General features: G+C 45.6%; 1 protein-coding gene across 1 annotated transcript in view; it reads right to left on the reverse strand.

Moving 5' to 3' along the window:
* The window catches only part of RNF213 (ring finger protein 213), a 50,340-nt gene that overhangs the window by 14,054 nt on the left and 9,943 nt on the right, over positions 1–26,343 (reverse strand). Inside the window, exons 13-44 of the mRNA XM_059827971.1 lie at positions 25,648–25,746; positions 24,708–24,830; positions 24,123–24,303; positions 23,333–23,506; positions 22,906–23,064; positions 22,037–22,626; positions 21,572–21,737; positions 20,739–20,956; positions 20,034–20,174; positions 19,664–19,825; positions 18,048–19,188; positions 16,136–16,329; positions 15,587–15,739; positions 11,295–14,888; positions 10,243–10,379; positions 9,825–9,920; positions 9,265–9,383; positions 8,543–8,665; positions 7,754–7,839; positions 6,773–6,920; positions 6,270–6,405; positions 5,644–5,832; positions 5,040–5,179; positions 4,447–4,601; positions 3,875–4,087; positions 3,305–3,486; positions 2,398–2,518; positions 2,187–2,287; positions 1,736–1,915; positions 1,040–1,203; positions 842–944; positions 8–122 (exon numbers count right to left, since the gene is read on the reverse strand). Coding sequence (XP_059683954.1) covers positions 8–122; positions 842–944; positions 1,040–1,203; positions 1,736–1,915; positions 2,187–2,287; positions 2,398–2,518; positions 3,305–3,486; positions 3,875–4,087; positions 4,447–4,601; positions 5,040–5,179; positions 5,644–5,832; positions 6,270–6,405; positions 6,773–6,920; positions 7,754–7,839; positions 8,543–8,665; positions 9,265–9,383; positions 9,825–9,920; positions 10,243–10,379; positions 11,295–14,888; positions 15,587–15,739; positions 16,136–16,329; positions 18,048–19,188; positions 19,664–19,825; positions 20,034–20,174; positions 20,739–20,956; positions 21,572–21,737; positions 22,037–22,626; positions 22,906–23,064; positions 23,333–23,506; positions 24,123–24,303; positions 24,708–24,830; positions 25,648–25,746 — 9,603 coding nt within the window. The remainder of the gene's footprint in view (positions 1–7; positions 123–841; positions 945–1,039; positions 1,204–1,735; positions 1,916–2,186; positions 2,288–2,397; positions 2,519–3,304; positions 3,487–3,874; positions 4,088–4,446; positions 4,602–5,039; positions 5,180–5,643; positions 5,833–6,269; positions 6,406–6,772; positions 6,921–7,753; positions 7,840–8,542; positions 8,666–9,264; positions 9,384–9,824; positions 9,921–10,242; positions 10,380–11,294; positions 14,889–15,586; positions 15,740–16,135; positions 16,330–18,047; positions 19,189–19,663; positions 19,826–20,033; positions 20,175–20,738; positions 20,957–21,571; positions 21,738–22,036; positions 22,627–22,905; positions 23,065–23,332; positions 23,507–24,122; positions 24,304–24,707; positions 24,831–25,647; positions 25,747–26,343) is intronic.

Raw genomic sequence — 26,343 nt, forward strand, 5'->3', positions numbered from 1 at the left:
CTCTTACCTCCAAGCAGTTGACAAAAAGCAAGTAGAGTTCTTTTTTATCATTTTTCTCTAGGATCTCGTTGTGCTCTACCCGGGACAGGTAGTGTTGCACATCATTTTTCACTTCATTGAAGCTACAGGAAAGAGAAACACCCCCTTACCACAGCTGCAATACTGATGGCTACTCATGTTCTAAATCATGATCGAACTACTAGTTATGCCCATGTGACAGGTGGGGGTCACTCCGGATCCATCTGGAAGATGGAAAAGCAATTGTGCCATCTTTTGCCAGATGTCATCTAGCTTCACACTCTGAGCTAGGCTTTTATCATCAACAATGCCAAATTAGCATTTCTAGGGCATAAGCTATCTGATGTATTTTAGGCATCTGATTTAGGATATGATCACACTTGAGAAATGGCTTTCTGTGCACTGACTGCACAGGGAGGCTGGAGGAGCCAGTGTGAATGGAGAGGTCTGTGTAAGCATACAAAAGACCGTTCTTGATTATATGTCTGTGGATGAGGAGTATTGCTTTGCTGATCTAGAGCATATCAATTAGTCGAGTATCTTTAGGTTACCCAAGCCACCCACGTTCAGCACAGGTTTAGGTTAAGAACAGCCAGGTAAACCTTGGCACAGAGTGGTCAGATACTTCAACACAAGCGACATGCAAGCCAGCCAAGTTGCATAACTAATGTAAAGGCACAGGATTAATTTCACCTGTAATGATTCAAATTCAATGAATAGCATGAAAGTGAGGAGAACAATCAGATTCGTTTGATGACGTCATGAAAAACAAAGCTGAACCACCCCCTAGTGTAACATCCATCAATTGTCTGACTGTGCTCACCTGTACTTCAAGAGGAGCTTCAGCATTACTGAGCGGATAATGGGAGTTTCATCCACTTCATCATTAAATGGGGACAGAAATTTTGTATAGATAGCAGGGTGATCTGTGGACATAAGAAAGAGACAAGTTTGGCAGGTGAGAGGAAGCAGCAAAAGATTCAGCTCCATAAGGCTGAGCATCAGGATGAAGGGAGCTCACCTGAACCTTTCAGGAGGCTTCTATGAACAAACAGCAGATTAAGGAGCTCTTGGATCACCTCTGCCTCAGGGGGTTCATTGTCCTTGAAGCACATGGTGGTGACCACATCTATGAAGAAATTATTGCATCTCTGCCGGAACAGGGCATTTCTTGCTATGGCATCTCTAGGAGAAGGGTAAAAAGCATTAGGACAACGTTCAAATACAGAACCGCTTAAATAATGGATGAAGCAAAGCAGACACAGGCAGAAGTCACCAAGGTGAGACACTTTTCCAGCTTTCCAAAAGGCTGGATTTGTGAAACACTTCAGTAGTATTGTCTGCAAAGGCTGTATCACATTGACAACTAAGATCACAAATGGCAATGTGATGTCAGGTAACGTTTACTGAGAGTTTTTTGCTAAGCTATCACAAAGCAATCCAAGGTTACAAGCAGTTCCCTTGTCCGATTCAGCCACTGACAGTGCTTTAGCTTCGCAGGGTTTTGCAACTACGGTTTTCTTGCAGGGGCCAAGGCAACTTCCTTCCTTCTTTTGAAACAATAAACAGAAAACGGACAGGACCTGTTCTGGTTCCAGAAAGAGCAGAGTTCCCTCCACCCATTCTGCTCGTGTTGACAGCTTCAGAGGTGTGAATCAGAATTTCCTCACGCAACTAGCCCCACTGCAATGCTTCCACTGTGGACTGGGTGGAGTACCTGAGCTCCACGGAGACATTTAAATGAACGTCCTCCATGGCAACTCTGCAGTATGGACAATGCATCTGTGCTGGTACTAGCCACATTCTGATGCACTTCTCACAGAACACATGGGAGCAAGGCAGGCAGACTGGATCCTTCGGCTCTCCTAGGCAGATCGGACATGACTTCAGACCATATCTGTAATTCAGAAACAGTAATGAACACAATTGCTTCAATGTTGTCTTACCAAATACCTTTAATAAGATGTTCATCTGCAACTAGACCAAGAAGAGATAATGTAAGACCTGTTGGCTAACTGCTTAGCTTCAGTGTGCAGAATAAAATGGACGTTAGTGCTCTTCATTTGGCTTTCTTTATACTGTGTGCAGCAGTGCCGTGCACCCAGAAATATGCTGGCAACATAGGCAATACTCCTACTGGGCCCTGCAACTTGTCTCAATGTCACTACCTGTAGAGCCTGCTGCTGACTTCATCCTTACATTGGCACAGTACTTTCATCACTGCAACAAAAGTTGGATGAGTCTTCATGTCTGAATCTTGCTGAAAACACTGCAGAGGAAAAGGACAAAGCTAAATGACTCAGCTCTAATACCTGAGACAAAAATTCACATCATCAGCAGAAGCAAACAGAGAAGAGGTGAAATCACATCTTTGCTTACCTTGGCAAGAAGCAAAGTATATTTTTTCACTAACTTCTCAAATTCTGGCATCAGAGTGTTGATGCCAAACAACACGTGTTCTACAAACAGAGACATGGCAAAAACCCGGTTCCAGCAGACTCTGTGGGAAGGAAAGCATGATTTCAAAAAGTACAATTATGAGCTGAGAGCATAAAGGGAAGTGTAGTACCAGGTCATTCTAATGATCTCACTGCTTTTCATGCTCACCACTACAGCATTTGTGCACCTCTCATACAACTTCTTGCCTTGCCTTTTTGGTTACCAGCCCTGCTTTTTGTCAAGGACAAAACACGTAACAGCACCTAACCCAGTGAGCTTATGGCATAGGAGCCTGTCCTGTAGACAGCACTGCAGCAGAATTAAGACCACTGCAAAGACCTTCTCACACCTCTAACTTCTATCTCATAGGAATTAATTAAAAAAAAAAAAAAAAAATCACAATGAACTACACTTTCTTCCCTTTGGTTAAAGTAAACAAGGTCTGTGAGAAACCAGGGTAGCTCTCTGGGCTTGTCTTCCAAGAGACAAGACTCCATCTTAGATGCAATGAAGTTCCCCATCTCTCACAGTCTTTATACACATGGGACAAAGTGGGGAGATATTGCTGGTTAACAGGAACCTAGTGAGAGTTTTAAACAACCCGTGAACCCAGCTGGAATGCACTGGATGATACTGCCAGATTTAGAGGGAGAATCTACATGAGATGAGGAAAAAAAATATCTGGTTCTTGATGCTTGGTATGTAATTGAGCCTAGTAGGAACCCGGAAAAGTTTGCAAAGTCTTCGTCTGAGAAAAGCAGCATCAGAGCCGTTTTCAGCCTGTACTAATATTCTTATTAACAGCAAGGCAAAAGATCAAGATTGTGAGCAGATCTGTGGTACATACTCAAGTTCCTTTAGCAACTGATGGCACCGACTCCCACTCCTCTGTAAATCCTTCTCTTTACAAAGAAATTCAATAGGCATATGAAGATTCTTCACTTTCTGCAGCCAGATCTCTGGATGGGCTGTCTGCACTTGATTCTCCAGCTCTTCAGCACATACCATTGCAGCTAACACATCTAAAACCTAGATACATACACAGGGTGTAAGTATAACACAACAGTTGCATTTCAGAATCATTTATGAACCTTGGACTCTCAATCTGGTTTGCTATAGCATGTGTTCTACTGAATAATGTTCTACTTGATTATCTTACGCTCTGGAATTCTGGAATATGGCTTGGATCATTAGCATATCCTATTAACTGATGCAAAAGCAGGGCAAACTATTTTAAAACCTACTAGTAACAATGATAATACAGCAGATTATGCCTCATGATGAGGATCCTGACTGAGCTTGTGCTTCCCACTTCACTGGTGCTGAAATCAAAAGGAGACAGAACACTAGCTAATTCAGTGAAGACAGAGCCCTCTGCTAGGGTTGAGGATCACAAAATGCCTGGTAGTGACTCTACCATCTCTGAGTGTGGTATTCCATATCCTTCCTGGTTAATAAGGTAGTCAACCACACCGGGGTGTACAGCCAGGATCCTAGAAAAGTTCTGCAGGCGGCTCTTGAACTGGTTGTATCCAAGGTGGACCCAAGGCAAGGATGGCACCGTCTCCTCTCTTCTGGGAGGTGTTGCCTTCCATTCCTCTATGCAGGATAAGAATGCAATTCGCAGACACTGGAAGTTTAGAAAAAAGTTAAAATCAAAATTTAAAAAGAACTTTTATAATTCATTTTGTACTGGAAATCCTGGTAAAATTCTCTGAAAGAAGAGAATCAGTACTTTACAAAGATAGCCTTAAATAATGTGTCAATTGTTATAGGTGCTCCTATGGAAGTGCTTTTCTGAGTAAGGTCTCAGCAATTTCAGCAGCCATTCCGTGTCAGATGCATCTGCTTTGTGGCTACCTTGCTATTAGTCTGTCTCAGAGGGGGATTTTGGCTGAGATGGCAAGACTGATACGGAAGGGCACGTTCATGGGCACCATGCTCTTCCCCCCATCCAAAGGGCTTCCACCTCTTGTTCCAGACACTGACCTGCAGCTCCTCTAGGGAGGACACACCAATGGTCAAGACAATAAAGTCTGTGATATAGCACTGGAAAAGCATCTGCCTTTCTTTCTCAGTCAGAGCAGAGATAAATTTTCCCAGTGCAGTTTTCTGGAAGATATCCACAAACTTCTCAGCTTGGTCTGGAAAATGAAAATGCAGAAAAAAGCTGAATATTAGGAGGAGGCTGGGTTTGACACAGCTTCTATCCTAAAGAGACTGGCACCTAATTAATCACTGATGCATACAGAACTCCCCTCATTCAGAGCACTAACAAGGGATTTGAGGCCAGGCCTTCTCAGCCCAGGCGCCAGTGTCGTATTTATGGAATCTCATCTTGTCATTAACTCTTGCCACTTGCACAGCATTTTGAATAAAGGGCACAGAATATGTCAGAAAGACTAATAGTGAGAAGCACAAAGAAAAGCTAGTTGCACAAAGCTTTGCTGGCTCATATGAGCACAGAGGGATTGAAGGTGAATCCAGGGTCACAGAAAGGAAGAGGCATGGTAGCAACAAACCAGGGTTTACGGGGCAGGTGGATGGAGATGCTGTGTCACGAGCTCAAGCCAGGCTCTCACCTTCAGTGTTTTGGATGTATTGAGCTTCCAACCACATCTCATCCAAGTACTCCTTTATTCTCCAGCTGAACGGCATCTCATTCCCAGCATCAGCAGACACCGTCATGTTGTTCTGCACCAGAATTATCTCTGGCTGAGAGCTAGGAGATTAAAAAGGTCATTAATGCACTGGGCTTTTGCTGGGAAACACATTCAGACAACAGAGGCAGGAAGCTGCAGAAAGCAAGAAATTAGCCCTAGAAGGGGATGAGGGAAGGGGAAGGAACTGAAGAGCTCATTAATACAGCCAATCCTGCCAACTGTGTAGCACTAGAACTTACTCAGTAAGTCTTCCCTGGCAAAAGGGCTGTATCGGCAGGACACATGAGCTTCAGGGGCTGGGTAAGAAGTGTGAGCATGCCAAGAGCTAGAGAGCAAAGCCCAGGAGTGCTGGGGATAAGGTAGAGAACAGACTTCTGAAGTCACCGAGAACTGCCCTGCTGCCTTTGGCACAGCACAAGGGAGCAACCAACAGTGTTAATCTCCCATGTGGATTTAAAGCCAGTGCTGGACTGGTCTCAGTGCTGCCAGCCAAGCCCTCCTGCTGCTCTCTCCAGTGGCTCACCTGTTCTTACCCACACCGTAAGGGACTGTCAGGAGTTTTGTATCACTGAAGATGAACATCCACAGGTTTGTCACCCACTCAGCTGCCGGCCTGACCAACAGCTCCAGATTGCCATTTCTGTCTATGACAGCAATCAGGAGAGCCAGGAATGGAGTGATCACGTTCTGGACTCGCTTCCACAAGGTGTGCCTTTGGGGGCAGAAAGAGACCAAGAAACCCAGAGGGAAGGTGAGCAACGCTATCAGCAATTCAGGAGCTGGTTGTCCTGAAAAATTGCTGACATTTGCATGTGAGAAAGTCCTAATCCTGCCTTTAAGGGGAAAAAATACCACCAACAAAAACCCCTATACTTCTCTCACTTGTGGCTTGCCTGTAATCCCACTGTTCCACTCAAAGCACTTGGGCATTCATGTGTTCCTGTCCCAGTACAGCCTATTCAGCTGTAAGTCACCCTCCCTCAGGAGCCAGGAGAGGACAAAACTGCCTTCGGAGAGTTTCCAGCACAGACTGGAGACTGACACTGCAAATATTCAGATTACACAAAACTGCTGCCTCTGCTGCACCGTTGCCATTTGCAGACTTTTCTTGGAAGCCTGCAGGTTACAAGATATTGCTGCTGTCCTCACCTGAAGGTGCCTGCCTCCTGGAGAGCACTGAGGTTGGAAGCCTCCCGAAGCACCCAGTTTTTTGGATTAAGAGAATTTTCTTCTTGCTTCTTCAAAAGGTTGGAGAGACGAGCCTTTGTTATCTTCAGGAAAGAGGCTAGAAAATAACAGGGAACTTGCATTTTCTCTTCTATTGGCATTGGATCCAAACCCAATTATCACAGCAAGCACAGCATTTTACAATTGTTTCTATAATTGGCCAAGGGGGGGGAAAACAGCCACCAAGCTAGCACAGCCAGAGAAAAAGCCACAACCTGAACTCCAGGAAAAGCCCTTCAGCCATCAAAGGAGTGACAGACTGGAGCACAGACACACACAGTCTTTGGAGATTGCCTGGGAAATCCACCTTGTCTACACTACAGCAAGGACCACTGACCTTTGGGTCCCCAGTGAATTAACTTACATGTTTTGGTGGTCCCCTAAATGCTCAGGGACACTACCCGCTGCAGCCAGGGAGCACATACCTTTCATGTCATCCTCTTTGGACAGAAGGCCAAGGAGAATCTTAATTCGCTTTCTGCTTCGACTAAGATCTTCATTTTGGTCCCGTAGCATCCCCACAGCACTTTGTACACAGGTCCTCAGCAGTACTGTGGTGTCCAGGATTTCACCCTTCCCAGGAACAGTGTGAAAACAAGTTCATTACTCTTCAGTTTTACATCCTTGCCCCTAACACATCCCTCTTAAAACACTTATAGTGCTCTCTAGAAAGGGCCTGTCCCCCAGCATCCCATCTCCCAGTTTTCCTCTCATCTCAGACTGCAAATCTAAGTTCTTCTTTTGCTATCAAGTACATGATGCGACTTCTGTGGCCCTTTTAAATTGGCATGCAACACAGCATTTGTATTAAGATAAGGCTCCTACAGGGGGAAAATGCAACAGTTCAGGGAAAAAAAAGTGGAAGTGGTAAACGTAACTAGGGAAAATATGCCCTCTCTGGCAGATGCTTAGGCGCTAGAGGAACAAAAGCCACATGCAGTCACCCTCATACTGGGCATCCTCCAGCCGATGCTGGCAGGGGAACATGAGCCAGTCTTAACATGGCTGCAGCACAGAAAAGTCCACAGCCAACTCCAGCATGGCTTCAAACGCACGCCTCGGTCAGAAAGCACCAACAGCTGGAGTGGCAGGCTCAGAATCAAGAGTTCTCAGCTTCAGGGTGTAGAAAGACCACAGAAGCTTTTAAAACTGATTTTTCAAAAATTAGGAGTATGAAATGACTAAGGAATTAGAGGGTCCTTAGAGTGGTTTACTACTTTAGTGATGCTGATTTTGACTGCGCTGCGGGGGGAGGAATTTGTGTCTGATCATTAACATTCATGATGCAAATAATATTCCTGATGGATTTCAAGCGAATGGAGATGCAAAAGGTGTGTTGCACCTATGGATGACAAAGAGCAGAAAGCCATATTGACAGCTGAGAAGCAAATGTATTCTGAACTGACCTCATAGCGCTCTGCTTCTGGCACTGGTGTTTCAACCTCCACCTCGTTTTCCTCCTGTTCTTCTCCATTCACAGACAGAGCTGCAACTAAGGTGTTTTTTATTAGAAAGCAGCAGTACATTTCTGCAGCAGTCAGATAAGAGATTATCTAGCAACTGCATCCCAGAGCAGCAGAACATCTGTCAGAGATCCATTATCACCTGCATCAGTAGCTGAGATCCACCTCTAAATACAGCTACAGCTGCTAGGGCTGTCAAGCTTCATGCAGTGAGAACTGGAAGAAATATGACACTCCGAGCTAATGCACTAAGTTCTAACAGAATCCTGTAAGGCTGTATGGTGAAAGGAAATGTATAAGAAAAAGCTGTGGGGAAAGAAAAAGTCTTTTCTAACCTTTCTTCAGGTTTAGGTGAACAGATCTATATTCACATAAGTGAGATACTCTCTGGAGCGACTCCTTGTCAGCGGTCTCTGCCATGCAGCATCTGCTGCCTCCCATGCTGAGGCAGAGCACTCAGGGTGTTGAGCAGTGCAAATACCACAAAAGAAAAAGGGGAAACTACCAAATTAAATTACTTGATGACCTAAAGCTGCAGGAACGAACTAAATACAAATACAAGTTGGTAACTGTGTTGTGACCCCCCACAAAAAACAGATGCCGAGCAGGGAAAATTATTAGATACGTTGTACCAGGCAGAAGTTCCACTAGCACCAAGTCTGGGACTGCATCTCCCCTTTTCCCCACCAGCGTAGCAACACTGCTGGCTGGCACAGCCAGCACGTAGCTCACCTTTGGTTTGACCTGAATCCTCACAGAACATCTGGCTGATGGTGAGGTTCTGCAGGGCAGTCATATCGGAGATCATGTCTTTGGATCTGCGGAGATCGTCTATATGCACTGACTGCCACAGTCCTAAAGGCAGGGGACAAAAAATATCATTTCATGCCTACAGCACGCTCTTGTAGAAGAGCTTCCCAAGAATTATCTCCCAGTACCTGTGGGCTAGCAGTTCACAGTCAGAGTTCACTTACTCTCACTTCTTGATGTAGAAAGAGAAAGCAGCAATTCGCTTTGACCATGCTAATGCACGCTACCCTGACTGACAGGGCATGCACACTGCTGGGGGCTTTGAGGCTCTTAGAACCCACCACACACAGCAGGAACCTTGCTGCTGAAAGCAGAACACAGAAGCACATACTCAGGAGCCTCCTGGAGGACAATATGCCAATGCGGTCAGCATCGCGTTTGTTTGCTGCTCTCCAGCTAACTAGAAAGAGGACTCCTCTGTCGATGGGCAAGGCAAGATGCTCTCACAGAGGAGACTAGGACTCCAAGGTACTGACCCCCCAGGGGCAGTCCCTGTGGGTAAGGGAAGCAGCTCTGACAACCCACAGAACAGACTGATTCCAGATTTTAAGCATTAAAAAAGAAGTTGAACAAGAGAAATGTTGCTCTGTTATGTTTGCCTGAAGCCAGCTGAAGACCGAGGAGCAACAGATGGCCAGACCCACCTCCATGGAATCCCACGTAGGACGTTCCTCCTTCCACCCGGGAAAGCTTCACAATAAAGTAAACGAAGACAGAGACTTCTCCCAGGTCCACCTTGTTGATTTCATTAACAACAGTGTATCTACAACAAAGAGGAAATGCTGTTGACAGATCAGGGACAGACAAAAGTTCATGGCCGCAAGTAAGGAAAGCTTTCCCCCATGCAGACGAAAGTGACTCGCTCGCCCCTTCCTCCCAGGCGGCTGTGCTGAGCCCACCACCTCTGGCTATGCCTCAGGGATACCCCTGACCCTCACCTCTTCAGGACTTCTGCAGCCAATGGCAAGAATTCGCACTTCAAAGGGGATTAGCTGGTAATTTGACCCAGCTTGGTTTATTTTGACTTGGGTTATGAATTACTATTTGAAATACAATTAGTGCTTCTAGATTCATTCCACTACAGAATAAACAAAGGATTACACACTCCTGATTCTGAATCCTCAAAACAGCACTAATAATCAAACTGCAGTGAGGAGTCACGAAGCGGAACAGCTAGCTGGGAACCACTTCACACTTGACTTACTTGGCTGAGGCGATGAGCTGGGCATTTTGAGAGCCATCTTCAAAGTCCGTCTGAATAATAAGGACTTTATTTCCTGATGTGGCATGAAGGAAATCTCTGAAGAGTGAAAGGGGATTTAAAAGAAGTCACTAAATGTAAAAACAAAACATTGGAGACCGTAGAAGTAGTCACTCCACATTAGCTTTGGCTGCTGCAGGCAGGAGAGATTAAAACACCCATTCTATAGGGATGGTATCACTTCAAAAACCCATCTCAGTATGATGGAGTTAATGCAGTTTGCACCGAGCCAGTCCACTGTTCAGCACAGCATGGCCTCTTGCCTCCCTTTTCTGTATGCATTACTCCAAATGGTCTGCCCACGCACCTTGCACCCAGATGACAGCCTATTCAGAGCAGGATAATGCAAAACCAGACTCACCGGATGCCCTTCAGGAATGAGTACTCTGTGTCAAACTGCTGCAGGAGCAGGATTTGAGGCCTTTGCGCTTTACCCTGCACTTCCCTCTCCAGGCAAGCAGCATCAGCACTGGTGAGAAGCCTCGAGAAGGTGGTGACCTGGGAGTGCAAGAGGTAGGTTTGTTCTTTGCTCAGGAATGCAGTAGGAAGGCAGTAGAGACTTACTCATGTATGCGCCCAGATGCTGCTAACTTGCTGCAGAGCTAGACTGCACCCCAAAAAAACATTTACTTGCCCTGCCAGTAGGCAAAGGGTCAACATGGGGCTGTTACACCACCCCAGAGCCACTGCTGGGTAGCTGGATGCAGCGACCCTTGGCGCTGCCAGAGATGGGGCAGTGCAGCAACTGAGAAGGGGCAGCCAAGGCTTTGAGAAGCTTCTCGTAACCCCTGTAGCGTGCCTTCCCTGCTAGGCTCGCTTCCGTGCAGCACTCTCAGGGAGCAGCAAGTCCAGCCCCAAGGGAAAGCACATTATTTCCATGTGAGGCAGGAGAGGGAGAAATTCTCCAGCCAGCCTCAGATGAAGTTCTTTAGTTTTGGTACTAGGCAAAAGTAAACCAGAGCTATCCCATTAAAGGCCCATGAGATCTCTGGCTGTTTGTGGCTTAGCTGGGTTAAAATCTGTTCTATCTTTAAGACCAGAGGCAGACCCAAAGAAATGAGGGTTCAAAGGCTCCTGACTACTTTTTCTGCAGCCAGTAGCCTGTTTTGCTGGCCATGTTCATGGAGACAGAACTACTTTCAAAGTAAAGAGATTCATCAGCTGCCCAAACTCACTTAAAACCCCCGCTTGCCAGGGAGCATCAAACACTGCTTCACGCAGAACAGAGGTATTAGATTCTTCAGGATGCAACACCACACCTGCTGGAACACCCACCTCTGCACATCTGGGGACTAAGCGGCAAGGCTGTTACCAAGTTTACTCGGGTGTAGCCATAATGCAGCCCTAGCAGTATAAACCAAAAACTTCAGTGCAGGTTGGACAGGTTTTAAGAGGACGCTGCAAGATACTCACCTCTGTAAAGACCGTTTGGTACCCAGACCCAGCGTGGACGTGAGCTCGGAGGAAGTCTGCAAATGACGTGTGTTGCTGCTGCTTGAAGTATATATTGGCCAGAGAATCCACCATAAACAAACCCACTGAGTTGCAGAGGCGGATCACAGAGTCCGGGGTGGCGCAGTTCAGCAATGCCAGCTGGGCTTCTTTCTTCACGCGGAACATGAGCTCACTAGGAGGACACACTGGTTTCAGCCTTTCTGTTGTCTGCAGGACCACTGAGGCACAGGTATTGGAGTGGTAGCCCACAAACACATCAGAAGGGCTGTATTTCTGCTTGCTTATGAAGTGCTCTTCTGTATTGGCTGCAGTGAACTCATGAACCCACTTCTTCAGCTCTTGCACAGTTTCTCTTTGCCCCTTGTCCAGGACAGTACTGATATCCAGGTAGTGCTTTTCCAGCCTGTTGATCAGTGGGATGGGAAAGTGCTTATATACCACATCTTTCTCCTCGATGACTATCAAACGGAACTTCGGGTGCACCCTGCACTTCACCCGGTGGGTGCCCAGTCCCAAGTCAACATACTTCTGGCCAGCAAGGTACACGTAGTATTGATTGAGGGCATCATAGAGGCTTTCATAAAGATTTTGCAAGTTGAGGAGCACGACCATTTGGCCAGTTTCCATGCAGACCTTCACACGGTTGATGTTCCTGCATATCTGGGTATACTCTTGGTCCTTAGGGAAACTGGAGCCAAAGATAATTTCTGGCTGCTGCCGGGCAGTAAAAAAAGCTTGCTGGAGGATCTGCAGTGCTGCATAATTCTCAGTCAACACAAGCAGGTACCTGCAATCACCATCCTGACCACTGCTGTAAATATTTTGTCGTACCAGCTCAATTCTACTGATATCGTGAGCATGTATTTCTCCTTTTTCTGGTAGTTGTGAGGTGAATATTTCCAAGGCATTGACATCATCTTTGCCACCAAAGTTACGAAGAACAACTTCAGCTATGTCTTGAGGTGTTGGCTCACTTTTGGAGCTCTTAGCTAAGGCAAAAAACATCTTTATAAGGCTGTAGTAGTCACGCAGACCAAAGAACTCCCTGGCTTGGGCCTTGCAAATATTTTCATATGCATCTGCAAAGTGACAAAAATACTGTTCAACCTTCTGCAAAGCCCCTCGTGCTGAGCAACAAATCCCCTTCGCACTTTCTATGAGCTCTTCTTTGCTGGGGTCACCACGGGAGACAAAGATTCCTCGATTCATTTTAGCAGGATCCAAAGCCCAGTTGGAAATCCCGATGAAGCCAACCTTTTTGTGAGGAAGAGGGACATCATCTATGCAGCCATCTTCCAAAAGTGGATGCAAAGTCTTCAAGGGCATTTTGGGAGAGTCTTCTGCCAGCCCAATCTCATCCAAAACCACCACTGAGACATACTCATCCAAGTTCTTCCCTTCCTGGAATCGAGCACAGTGCTTGAAAGTGCCTATGATTCCCTCAGGAGTGGAGAGAGGGCTGCACTGAAAAGACACCAGATGGATCTGCTTCAGGTCCTTGAACAAATCTGAATGAGCTGCTTGGCCCTGCATAGCATCAGCCACAATGGTTTTTGCAAGGGATTTGGAGCTCCCGGGCTTTCCAACAAGAAAAAGAGGGATTTTCAACTCGATGCAGATGACCATCATAAAGACATTTTCCTTCAAGGCCAAGTTTCTTGCTATGGTATCTCGGAGGTGCACACCACTCAGGAATAAGTCCTGCATCAGGGAGATTTCTTCCAAAATCTTTTTCTGGGTATCATAAGGTTTTGGAAGGACCTGGCTGATAGCACTCCTATATGCCTCCTTCTTTTCCAAGGATGCATGATAGCAGACCCCGATTGCCAGCACTAAGGACCAGATAACATTGTTTCTCTCAACGGTGCTCTTTGGAGCTCTCTTCTCAGCAAGGTACTTCTCCAGTTCCCTCAGCAGTAGTTTACTGTGCTTGTAAAACCACTTGAAAACTTCCATGCAGCGTTCCACATCCCGCAGGCTGACAAAGCTGCATTCATCGTCCCTCTGCCTCATATATTGCTGGGAAGCAAAAAGCACTTCTGTAACTACCTCTGCTTCAGACTGCCTCATGGGGACGTGTTCAGTAACTCTCTGTACAATCTGTTGTATATACATTTTTTCAGTTAAGTTGTTCAGCTGCCCAAAATCCCACACTAATGGGATCATGCTGGGTGGGAGTGCATGGACCCGGTACACAAGCTGTCTCAGTGGAATAGAGCCAAGCTTATCCTTTGTCTCATCTGCTTTGACACGGTAGCCCAATCCAGCTAATTCCAGGCGCTGAATCATCTTTGGTGTGTGCTTACGATAAGGGTTGCAGGCTGCTATGATCTGCAAGCCAGAGCAAGAGACCAAAGGCTTCCCCTGTACTGTCCGGTCACACAGAACTTCCTTGATGCTGCTTACAGCCTCTGTTGTGTTGGCTTCGTCGAAAAAGAGGACTGTGTCCAACCCATGCTGCTCCTTATTGGTTTTAGCAAGGGCTTCTGCTTCTTTGATCCTGGCATAAATCATCTCTGCAGTAGTACCTCCATGAACTTTTACAAGCTTCATGTTCTCTACCTCTACATAGCTTCTGCGTAACTTGCACAGAAACTTTATAAGTCTGGTTTTCCCACAGCCTGTTTCTCCCATGATGACAACCGGGATGCTGCATCTGAATCGCATCTCAATAGCCAACATTTTTAGCACATTGTCTGTTGTGAGTTCATATGTCTCATCAGGGTCTATTACCCAGGGGATTCCCAAAACCATGCAAAGTTTCTCTAGCTTCTCATGACGAGGCAACTGATCAAATGGAATATTGAAGGGAACTCTTTGGAATAACAAGCCCTCGTACAACCGTGAAGTCATGACATTTTTCTTGATAATGTTGCCATTCAAAGGATTAATTGCATCAACACCACCACTGCCATTAGGCTGAAAGTGGAAACCAATGAATGTCATGGACACACGATCTGCATTGAAAAACAAATATGGATGAGGCTCAGACTCCCACTTTTTCCGAATGCGGAAAGGAAGAAGATCATCTTCTGCAATGTTCTCCAGGTTGGAGGACTGCCTTCCTGAACTTTGATCAGAAATGTTTAGGGACGGTGTTGCAAAATCCCTTGCCATTAAAATCATGAAGGTAACGACAAAGTTTTTGAAACCTTGCAAAGTGTCCTGGACAAAGTCAGGGTTGCAAAAGTCAGAATCTTCACAGTCTCTTAACTGAACATTGAGAAACCATGTGAAGTTTCGGAGTTCTGACCAGGAGGGATCTGTGATCCCACAGTGCAGGAGGAACTGCTGCAGACATTCTGCGGGGTTCCCTTCCACAGAGTGCTCTTTGTAACAGAATGTGTCCAGATTGCACCCCTGGTCAAATCTTTTCAGATACTGGAAAGGTCTCTGGAAAGCCTCACTGCAAAATTCCTCCTCATCCATTCCTGGGTCTGAAACATCCCCAGACTGGTTCCCAAGTGTCTCCATTTCTAGTACTTCCTTGGGAGACTTGCATGTTATTTTAGGGAACACATCAAAGAAACTATACTTCTGGCTTGCTGACATCTGGAGTAAAGGAAAAGAAAGTATGTCATCACAAAGCTGTAGCCCTAATCTTCTTCAGTTTAATCTGTTCTTACAGTATTCTTGCCTAAAATCACAGATGTAACTGAATAACAGCAGCTAGCCTATACAACCATGACACTTTTTCCCCTGTGCATCACTTTTTCCGCATAAAAGGCATCACAATAATTAATCCTATTTCCTCCTACAGTCCTTCCTGTAACATTAGTCCTTTGTTACCTCCAGCCCCTTCTCAGTGCTGCCTCAAAGAAAAAGAAAACTAAACCCAAGAAACTGTTGTTATTTATCCCTGTCACTTCTACACTCTGTTCTTACAGCTGCATACAAATATTCTAGTACTTCCAAAACATGCAAAGGAACATGAGGAAGATTAGATTTTGCATTTTTATGTTTCCTGTAAGTGTTACAGTGGGGCCAGTGAGGCTCGGACTAACAGGCCTTCAGAACTTACCAACCCAAGAAAACCGCAACAGGTATCATTACTGTCTAGTTTTAGCATCACTTTGTGCAACACCAGGGACGCCACTCTAATGCAGATGCGCAGTACACCCTGATACAAACAGGGAATTCCTATGCTATGTTTACATTTATAGTCTCTACAACTCATGTGCAGCTATGTACAAACACATGTGCAAAATGACTGAGAAATTCAAAGAAATCAAGTATTGCTGTGTACATACATGTCGTGCTGCTTTCTTTGGCACTGGTGATACCTCAAGGATTTCAATGATATACAAATGGCACTTCTGTCGTAGCCACATATTCCCATTATTATCTGTCAGATACTGCAAAACCAACAGCTTGAACAGAAACTCTGGAATTCCGCTTTGTACCTATCACAAGAAAAGACACAAATGCATTTCCTCTTTATTTACTCATCATAACTTCACAGAATCATAGAACAGTTGAGGGTGGAAAGGATCTCTAGAGAGCATCCTGTCCAACTCCCCTGCTCAAAGCAGGCTCAGCTAGAGCAGGTTGCCCAAGACCACGTCCAGTCAGGTTTTTAAGATCTCCAAGGTTGGAGACTCTACAGCTTCTCTGGGCAACTTGTTCTACACTTCAACCACCTTGATGGTAAGGAGTTCTTTATGTTACTTACACAACAATTAGAAAACACGTCCTAGTGAAACGGCTTACTCAGAAACAAAAGCCTTAAAGAAACAACTTCTGCAAGGGTCCGCACAGAACTTCTAGGACAAAGGCACCTGTGGGAGGGATGTACTTACTGAAGAGGTTATATCAAAATGGAATATCATCGGCTTTGTCTGGTGTTTTCCCTTCTGAAAAGGCAGAAGAGATTTTAGCACTTTATCTTCATCTAATTCTGGTTCAATGAGTCTGATGGTTTTCAGGAGTTTTGTGTAGTCAGGGTGCTCTGCTTGCAGTCTCTCATGTAGCCTCTTCACATACAGAGACTTCCCTGTTATCATAAAACACACCAAAAGAATTAAAGGCATCAGTATCAAATACATCATATTAAGGTCATAATAAAAGGAAGTCAAATGCTGAAGCACCCTACCCTCTGAGATCCCTGAACCTTCTTAAAAGGCATTCCGGAAGAAGAAAGCCTATGTCTGGTTAGAGCAGCTGCAGCCTGGAATCAAAGCCATTGCTGTTGCTGGCTATGGAAGGCTGTCATTATCCACATGGCTTGTGTTGCTCAGACTACCTGAGAAAGGCTTTACTTTTTATTAGGAATTGAATCTATTCTATTATGTGGTTGTTTCTAAAGTCAAAACATGTTGGGGGGCAGGCAGGAAATGGTTGTTGACAAAGATAAAAGCACCCTCAAGTTTCCTATCTTACCCTGTGGAAACTAACTTTGCCAGCGTTCGGGCAATGCCCATGACTTGGGTTTGTTGTTTGCAGTTGGCTGTAGTCTGCATCTGCTGTTCCCCAGATTAACACAGGTCATTGAAAGACCATTCCTTGTCCACTGGCTACACCCCATCACACCCCTTATGCTGTATGTAGTGCTGGAGCTGGCTGTGGTAGGTCCATTCCATGAATACTTCCCAGTTATGGGTGTCTGGGTAAAGCTGTCTCTTCCAGCCTCTTGGAAGCTCCAGACTCACTCTCAGCAGTATGAAAGGTTTGTAACACAACAAAAAAGGTGGGTTTGTATAGCTTTCCAGACTGAAGGTAAGGCAGCAGCCATTCACGGATAACACCCAAGTACTGCTCTGGATTTCTGAAGTTTGACAAAGGATGCAATTTGTTACCAAAACTGTTTTGGATTTTCTCACTAATCCCTGGAGAATAATGTAGCACACTTTTCCTTTTGAGCCTGACCTTTTTCATTGGGGTGGTACTCTATCAAAGCTCAAGTATGGCTGGTGTAAGGAAAAAGCAAGGTCTGATGTTGCTCCTGCATACATGCACTAGAAGTACTTCAGACTCAAAGTTTACACAAGGAACACACACAGCTGGACAGCCAAAGCACTTACTGGACTACCGATCTCTAACAGGGGACAACAGCTAAGGAACAGGGTAAGAACACAGCTGACACAGCAACTCTTTCCCAGTATTTTTCAGTGATTTGCAGCTCAGGAGCTCCGATGTCAGAGACAGCAGCTTTGTGTTTAATAGCACTTGATGGATGTTTCTCTCCTGACTATATCTAATCACCTTTTAAGCCTGTGTAAAGCTTTGGATTCCACAATTTAACTAAGCACTGTTTGAAGAACCACCTTCTTCTGTTTGCTCTTCAGCCTGCCAAGTAGTTTTACTTAATGCCCTCTAGCTTTTTGCATTAAAAGACAGCCAACAATCATTTCCTATGCAAGAAAAACAGGCAGGCTTTACAACCTTGTCCCATCTCACATATATTTTCCTGCAGGCATATTTTAACCTCAGGAGGTCAGATTCATCTTATCCAGCATCAGCTATCTAGTTTATGTTAATTATGTAAGTCAGTAGAAGGAGACAGGTGTCAGATTAGCAAGACGAACCATCTGTAGAGATGCCTATCTCAGGACAAGATGAGCTGTCCTTACAGCTTTCACCTCACGCCACTGACTATAGTCTGAATCATTCTTTTTGACTAGATGCTTATGACTTGGGCAGAAAACCTGGCAAGGTGAACCCCACTCTGGTTTTTAACACTCAGCAGACCCTGGTTTCCCTGTGACATCTTACCCACGCCAGCTCTTTTGGAGGACACAATCCCAACACACATATTGTCCTTGAACACAGAAGCAGCTGAGCTTGAAGGCTGAGTGACTCTGTAGTGGTGCTGAAGGTATTGCTGGATTTCAGCTTGCGGCCTCTGGGGTATCATGTGCACTTTGTACTGGCTGAAGACAGAAGGGATGTAGCTGTGCTCCCTCTCGCAGTTGCACAGAATGACGAGGCGATAGATGCTGTTGTAGTGCTGGAGGTGCTGGAATAGCTCCTCTGTTCTGCAGCTGACATCATAACTCAGCTCATCTGCGTACAGCATGGTGTAAATTTTCTCTCCTCCACTGCAGGGAATGAGGCACCTCCTGAGGAAGAGCTCCACTTGCTCAGCAGTGGTCCGAGGAGTGCACAGGAGAACTTCATCAAAAGTGGGAAGGGGCTGGTTGGGGCTGTTCATGTAAATAGCCAGAGCAGAAGTAAGCACCTCAGCGCGAGGGCACGTGATGAGGTTAGGCTGACCAACATACAGAAGATCCTGTGGAAAGTCTCGTGTGACATGTTTTCTCTCCCAGCTGGCCAGATTCTTCAGCCACCCACCAAGTGTATCAATATCCAGGCAGTTTGGAAGGAAGGAGCCCATGTTGCTCATGTAGCACTCCCAGATGCACTCCAGCTGTGCAGTCAGGTCCTTTTCCCCAGCCAGCATCACTTGGAAGTCAGAAACAGCCTTTCTGGAGCCGAGAGGCACCTCACTCCTGGAGGCTCTAAGGACATCCTGCTTCGTGCAGTTATGCTTTAGGAACGAAAGCATCATCAGGGCACCCTGGCTGGGCATCCCCTGCCCCAGTTCTGTGCACAAATAGACCAGCTGCTCAGCAGTGTAATAGTTCAGGTAGAAATGCTGGAATCGTTTTTCATACATGAAGCTTTTCCAACCCTCCAGGAAACTCTCCATCGTCTTGCAGAGGCCTGGGAGTAGAGCTGCCGTATCTCCTCGCCCTTCTAGCACTGGGATCAGTCCCAAAGAGAAATCTATACGAATAGACGATTCTCTTTTGGGTGAACAATACACATGAGCAAGCCAGGAGTGGAAGAGCATGTTCCCAGCTGAATAAAGGTCTATAAAGGCCTGTGCAAGTCTTTGGACATTGGAAAAGATCTGTGTGAGGATAGAGGAGAGATGGTAAATGAGCTTCATTTCTTAAAGACAAGTCCCAGTCATGAAACCAGAGGAAAGACTTTCAACCAAAATAAAAGCTTTTGTCCCAAGCCAGGTGTGTCAGGCCTTGCACAGTAACAAAAGACTCTCTGTGGCTTTTTAACAGCAGTATCCCCAGGAAGCCCGTAAGGAATCCCCAGCTTGCAAAAAGCACAGCAACCCTCCCGGCCAGGAACATCCCCAGAGAGCCAGAGGATGAGGGTACCAGTCCACTGTCCAGTCTCCAGCTTAGTTCCACCTGAACAGGGAACCGAAGAGGTAGGAACATCTATCTGCCTGCTACTATTCATCCACAGCAACTCAGCTGTAAACCAGTCTTTACAGCAGCTCAGCTGTAAACCACCTGAAGCTGATATTCAAGGCAAAATCCAACCCCAGCCTCAACATCAGTAACCCATTGGGTTTGAAATCTGACCTCAGAGAACTTCTCCACCTCCAAGCCTTGCTCTCCCTTTGCAGACATGAGCATCAGTTTGTTCTGCAGTTCACGGAGCTCTGCCAAAGAGTATTTCCGTGATGCCTCATGATCCCCAGAGCTCCCTGGGAGGGTGAAGCGCAGGACATTGTCTAAAGAAACCTGCCAGAGAACAAGTCATTAGCGCTGATGTGCACTGAGGTTCCACTCCTGAGGCAGTGCTATGCCCAGCGAGGGGAGGACTTAGGAGGCAGCAGCCCCCAAAAAGGAACTGTGCAAAGTGGGAGAAAAGCTACAGCACATTTCTGACAGTCACTGACATGACAGCAGTGTTATCTGCAGGAGGGGAGGGAAATCCAAGCAGCCTCACCTTTTGGTCGTCAGCTGGTGCTCCGAGAACATATATTCCTCTGCTGTTGATGGCTGCTGCCAGCGACAGCGATGACAGCTCCACAGACCCGTGGCTCTCCTTCACTGTTTTCAACCACTCTAAGTGTTGAGCTGAAGCACGCTGTGGGAAGAGAAGACATGGCACTGCCCTAATCGCTCTGACTTGGCACTTCTTTGCAGGATTACATCTCTGTCCAGGGCAAACAGCTTGGGCTGGCATAAGAGTTTCAGGATGGGGAAAGAAGAAAGGAATGACTACTGGCCACAGCCTGATCTTTCTGCACAACTGTTCTTTATCCACACCATGGGAGGCTGAACAATCAGAGCCCACCGTGCTTCAACACCTCTTGCTGTAGAAACATGCCCTGCTGCAAAGAATAAGACAGTTTCCAGCCATCTGCCTCCCCTCTCTGCATCATCATTCAAACTCTTGCAAGAGTGAAGCTACACCATGTCACACTTGAAAGCCTCAGCAGTGCTCCAGAGAAATCCGTGCTATACCAGTCACAGTTGCTGCAGTGAATTTTTGTGCCACGGAAACATAAGACATTTTTCTCCCAATAACAAGAGCTGCTGTGATGTCCCCACACAAGTGCAATTTGCCCTGTGCAGTCAATCTTCCAGCCACTCTTGGAAGGCAGCAACACAAGAGGATGCAGAGAGGACCTGCCCCAGCAGAACTCACCAGTTTCTCGGGAAGATTCTCATCACTGTCCAGGGCTCGCCACAGCTTCTTCAAGCAGCACATGAAGTCTTCAAACCCTGACTCTCGCCTAAGCTCATAGAGCAGGGAAGAGTAGCCATGCACAGTGTCATGGAAACACGCCACACGGTCCACATCCATGTCATTCTCCCCAGCAGAGATGGAGGCCAAGTCTACAAATACCTTCAGCTCATTTATATCTTAAATGAGATAAACACATGAATCAACAACAAATGAGGCAGCTTCAATGCAATTCCATATCACCACCTTTTACAGAAAATGCAGAAAGAATGCTTTTGAACGCCATCCCTTGTGCAACGTCCCTCCACCCATCCTGCCAGCAACTTTACTAGGTGATTCATCCACACTGATGACATCCTTGGCCCTGGCTTTTCTCCGTATTCCCACGAACAACAGATTCACAACCAGGATGGAAGCAACGCAAAGGGTGTGTGTCTCTGCATGTAAGACAACTGAGCTGCAGACACACAACTCAGACCACTGCCATCCTGTTAAATGGATGGCCTCTGTTCTCTTAAATAACTGCTCTGAACCAAATAGTGGCAGCTATTACAAACCTTCAGACCAAGCCCAGCTATCGAGCAGAGTAGCTACTGTGGGCTGCACAAGACTAGAGTGGCATGGGCATGTTTAAAGGGACTACTTCATACCACCTTCCACACCGAAACCCATAAGAGATACTTGTAACTATCAATACCAGAAGCTGTGAAGGCATAAAGCAGAAAGCAGATGGGTCAGGGACATGGCACCCCTTCTAGTTTTATCTACCTAATCCCCAGGTGAGCAGCACACACCTTTCAGTGCTTCTCTGACCCAGCAAACAAACTCCTTCTGCTGGGCCAGCTCACTCAGACACCTGCGACGGTTCACAGTGATTCCCTGCAGCAGTCTCTTGGCATGCATAAGCTCAGGGCTGATGGAGTCCAGCTTTTGTGTCTTGTATGATTCAAGCTTTTCTGTCTACAAAGCAAGCAGTGCAAACATTCAGGGTGGAAATGGGAAATACAACCCCTTCTCCAGCAGGGAAAGGAAAGCCCTCTGCAAAGCCACATCCCAAACAGAGGAAATCTATCTTCTCTCTTTTAAGAAAGATTACACGAAACCGCTTTGTTTGAACACTTAATTTTTATCTCAAATAAACATTTTGGGACAAGGAATAGCTCTTGACAGACTGGGATAGACTTGTGGGAAGGTTCAGATTTACCCAAGCTTTCTAGCCAACACCCTGACAGTACACAGCTGAAGAAGTGGATACTTACTATGTCCAACAAGTTTTCCAGGATACTGAAGTCACCAGAGAGGTTTAAACTCTCTTTGACACTGGCAATGATCTTCGCAGCATCAAAAGTTAAATGCATTTCATGGTATTGCTGGATCTGCTCAAATCGCTCATCAACCCAATCTCTGACTTCTCCAGGTCTAAGCTTACATATGGTATTTAGTTCAGTTTTGATACCTTCAGGATGACTTGTGAATTCCTGAAAAATTGTATCAACTGCAGAAAGTGTGAGACTTCCAGATCTGAGATCATCATACAACCTTTCATAGCTTGCAAAACAAGGGGAGATCAGACTTCTGAAAACATAATCAAGATCCAATGCAGGAACAATGTCGTCGTCCTCCTCTTCTGAACTTTCATACTCCTCTCCTGCCTTCTGTGCTGCTTCCTCCCAGAACTGCTGGAAGATCAGGCTACCCTTAAGAGAGTGCATTTTCTGGGCAAATTCTTTCAGCTCTGGGCTCAAGCTGTAGTAGGTCTGTAGGGGCCTCTTTCCCACATTCACAACTGTATTTAGTCTTTTTGAGCGAAGATCTTCCAAGTGTTGACATTCCACTTCACCTACATACACTTTTAAACAGAGAGATAGATCAGATGTCTAGCCTCTGTCCAGCTTACTTCATCTAATCCACCAAGTCGCAAAATGCTATTGGGTATGTGGACCCCTACAAATATCATTTGATGCATAAGCATCCATTTGATCCCTCAAATGCTCCAGGTTTACTTCCCCCACCCCTCCTCATCCTTGCTGTGGTTTAGGATAAAACGTGTTTACAAAACCTAGTTGTTTTCAAAGAAAATTATGCTTTCTGGAGTTGCCACTTTCAAATTGCTTCCACAAAACACTACCTTTCACATATGCCTGCACCTTCCTACACATGCTCAGAAAGGTTCCTATTGCTGTTTTCTCTTTTCTGAGAAGCGTTACTTCTTCTTGCCTCCTCTGCAGCAATTCTTTCAGTTCTCTCTGGAGTAGCTCTTTGTCTTCCCATAACAGCTGCTGGTGCTCTGAAAGAAAACTCATCTGTAGTCACAAGGCAGATACTTCCCACCCCCTGCACCCACAACTCAGGTTTGGATTAGCAGAGTCACAAACAACCCAGTGAAATGCAGACAACACAAACTGGCGCTGGGAACTCCATATAAAGGACGAAGACAAGGACAGCACTGCTAACTGCTGAAGCACCTAATTAGCATTATTAATCACTGACGTAGGTTAACAGAGGAGGCCATCAACCACTACAATGATGCCATAAACCAACAATGGTGTTCTTACTTATCTCCCAGATAGAGATGAACTGTTTCTCATGCTGGAAAATCTCCTCCAGATGTTTCACAAGGACACACCCATTCTGGATGTCATCGGTGACACTCATAAACACAGAGTCTGCTGTGGCCATTACATTCTTTGCTTCATCTGTAAGTTTTTCTAGGAGCTTTGTGTTTGTTCCTGTTCCAGAAATAAAGCATGTAAGACTTCACAGAAAACTTCATGTAAGGCTTCACAAAAACTAGGCAGAATCAGTAACTATTCAGTGTCACGATACAAAGTCCTTTCATTTCCCATTCGAATCCCTACCCAAAAGCCTGCGAACTCATCACACCACCCTCTAACCCCTCATGTTTTTCTGCACAGAAATGGCCAGGATCTCAGGAGAGCAATTCAGAAACCTTCCCATGGAGAGCCCATACCCAAAACGGGTGGAGGAAACACAAGCCATTTTGATCCATTCACGTGACAAACACTTTTGCATTTTTGTGTGGCAATAACTTATTAGAACTTCTCAGAGAAAGAAGTTATGTTCTACGAATCCACTTGATCTACAGGTTCAGCAGTCCAGTACAAATCCTGAATTGGCTGCAGTGGATTAGCACAAGAGGAATACTAGCTGCCTCTCCTTAGCCTTTCCTCTCCAAAAACAGGCTGAATACCTTGAGCTTTGAGATATGGAATAAAACAAGACCAGGACAATTTTTATGTACTTGTTTGCTGCTCTGCAAAGTGGGAGTGGCAAGGCAGAGAACAGTTTTTCACAGACTCCTATAAATATAACTAACAGACATACCATTAAAGCTGAAGATATGTTTGATGTCAGGCCATGTAAGCAAGTGGTGCAAAAACTCATCAAAATCATCCTCAGACTGCCCACTCTTGATTGGCCATGACTTCACAATAATAGTTGATACAAGCTGGCTGAATTGGCTCATGTTGTAGGAAGATATCTTCTCAAGGAGATTGTTCTGAGTCTGCACAAGGCATACAAGACAGACGGGAGGAATGCATCAGTGTTTTGGATTATACTGCGTCTTTGTCTCGGGATCAGGCACTGATGTTAAAAAGTCACACCTCCAGCGCTGAGGCATATTCCAAAATAGCCGTATGATATGACTGACACCAGAAGCAGTCACGGCAAAAGCATTACAAGTATTTTTCATGGATCCTTAACAAATGAATCCTCATTTCCTGATTTCTTGCCAATATTTTTTGTTGGTTTAATAAACTTGAACAACCCACAGCAATTCAAGCAATAACAGACTGAAAGTGCAACTCCCCTTCCGCCACGATGCACATCCCTATACTATGCAACAGGATTTTTATGCAACAGGAAATTTGACTTTTCCTTTCCCTACCTTGAGGGGAAATACAATACCTGGCAAGCTGCAGTTACAGCCTCTGTGGCACAATTAAGGAAACACCGGTCAATGGAAGAGTCAACTTCAGTAAGCTGGTAGTGCTGACAGCAGTAGGCTAAGATTTGGTTAACTGGAGGCTCCTATAGGGCAAAAGGGAGATTTCGTATCAACTTAAAGCTTCCAAAGTGTTTCTTCTGAAAGCATGAAGGAGTGCCACTATTAAGACAATAAAAGGAACCAAGTCAAAAAATTTAAGTTTCGTAGTGGAGCCAAGCATCAGCCCATTTATCAGGGCCTGGAAGAGAGATGAAACATAAATAAATGCTTGGAAAATCTTTCCGTCTAAAATGTGTGATTACTTAATTTGCATCTCTCCAAGCCAAGCTTTCACCAAGAAATTTGTTTCCTGATTACGCCATGAAAATCAATGGCTTAAAGAATTTTGCAGCTGATGTAGAAAGGAGATGAGGAGATATGCAAGTTCAATTTAGAAGGGACCTACACGTTTGGGTATGCATTTGGCAGTCTGGACAACATAATTTCTGCACAATGAATAAAAAGAGACAAGTGCCAACTTCGCTTCTGTGAGTCCTTGCGTGCTTACTTTACACCCACTGTTTCTTAAAACTATAGGGGTGGTAATTGCTCAAAATGTGCAGTTTTCTTTAAAGCATCAGGATATCAGTCACTGCCAGAAACACACCAGCACTGCAGCCAGGCTAGCAGGCTACTGGAGTCCCTGATGCCAAGAATACAGCATGATACAGTTTCATGTCCAATTTTTGAGCCTCCAGAACATGGTTTATAACGGTAACAACAATTTTTATGACCCAAGTCACAATGTTTTCACATGCCCATTCAGGCTCTAGAAGCCATTCTCTAAGACAGTCTTCTGCTGTGCTGTCTGCTCTGAACTTGGCCCACTGGCATGCAGTGACTGCCAGTAGTCCCCCCTACCTCCTGAATTCTTCTCGCCAGATCTGCAAGTAAAGTCTTCTTCCACCTCTCAGTGAACTGTTCATCTGGAAAGCTGATCTTCACAAATTCATCCCAAGCCTGCAGGTGAGAAACAAACAAACCCAAAACACTAAGTGCTGAGATTTAATGTTCAAAGAAGGAAATTAAAAGAACTATGCTGAGGAGAGGCCCCACACGCCTCAGACAGTCTGCAGTCCTTTCAAATGGTTCCATCTAGAAGAGCACTCCCAGAGCTGCAAAAGGCAGCCTTTAAGCCCATGTCAAAATGTCCCTGTTGCTAAAGGAGACGTTTGGATGACCCACTTCCACTTTGATGCTTGAAACATCCCAGGGAGGGCTGGGAGCAGAGTGAGTCAGGCTGTAAGGAGTTGCTCTGTGCTTTGCCTGCTGGAAGGCCTGAAGGACAGCCAGAAGGACATACAGGGTGAGCAAGACAACAGCTCCAGCTAAACACCAACAAGGGCCCGCTCCCCATCCCAGCAACACCTCTTGGAACAGCCAAGAAAAGGGAGAAATACGGTGAGCTGGGCAGCAGCAGTTATAGGCCTTTGCTTTTCAGCCCAATAGCGTTTAAAACAATGCAGCTTCTCAGCTTGTAGCCTGTACTGCCTGTCCCCATCTCCCTCCTTACCCAGCCACAGCAGCTACGGTTCCCAGCAAAGAGCCATTAGACTC

The sequence above is a fragment of the Gavia stellata genome, chromosome 22 (assembly GCF_030936135.1).
Source record: "Gavia stellata isolate bGavSte3 chromosome 22, bGavSte3.hap2, whole genome shotgun sequence".
NCBI classification, from domain to species: Eukaryota; Metazoa; Chordata; class Aves; order Gaviiformes; family Gaviidae; genus Gavia; species Gavia stellata.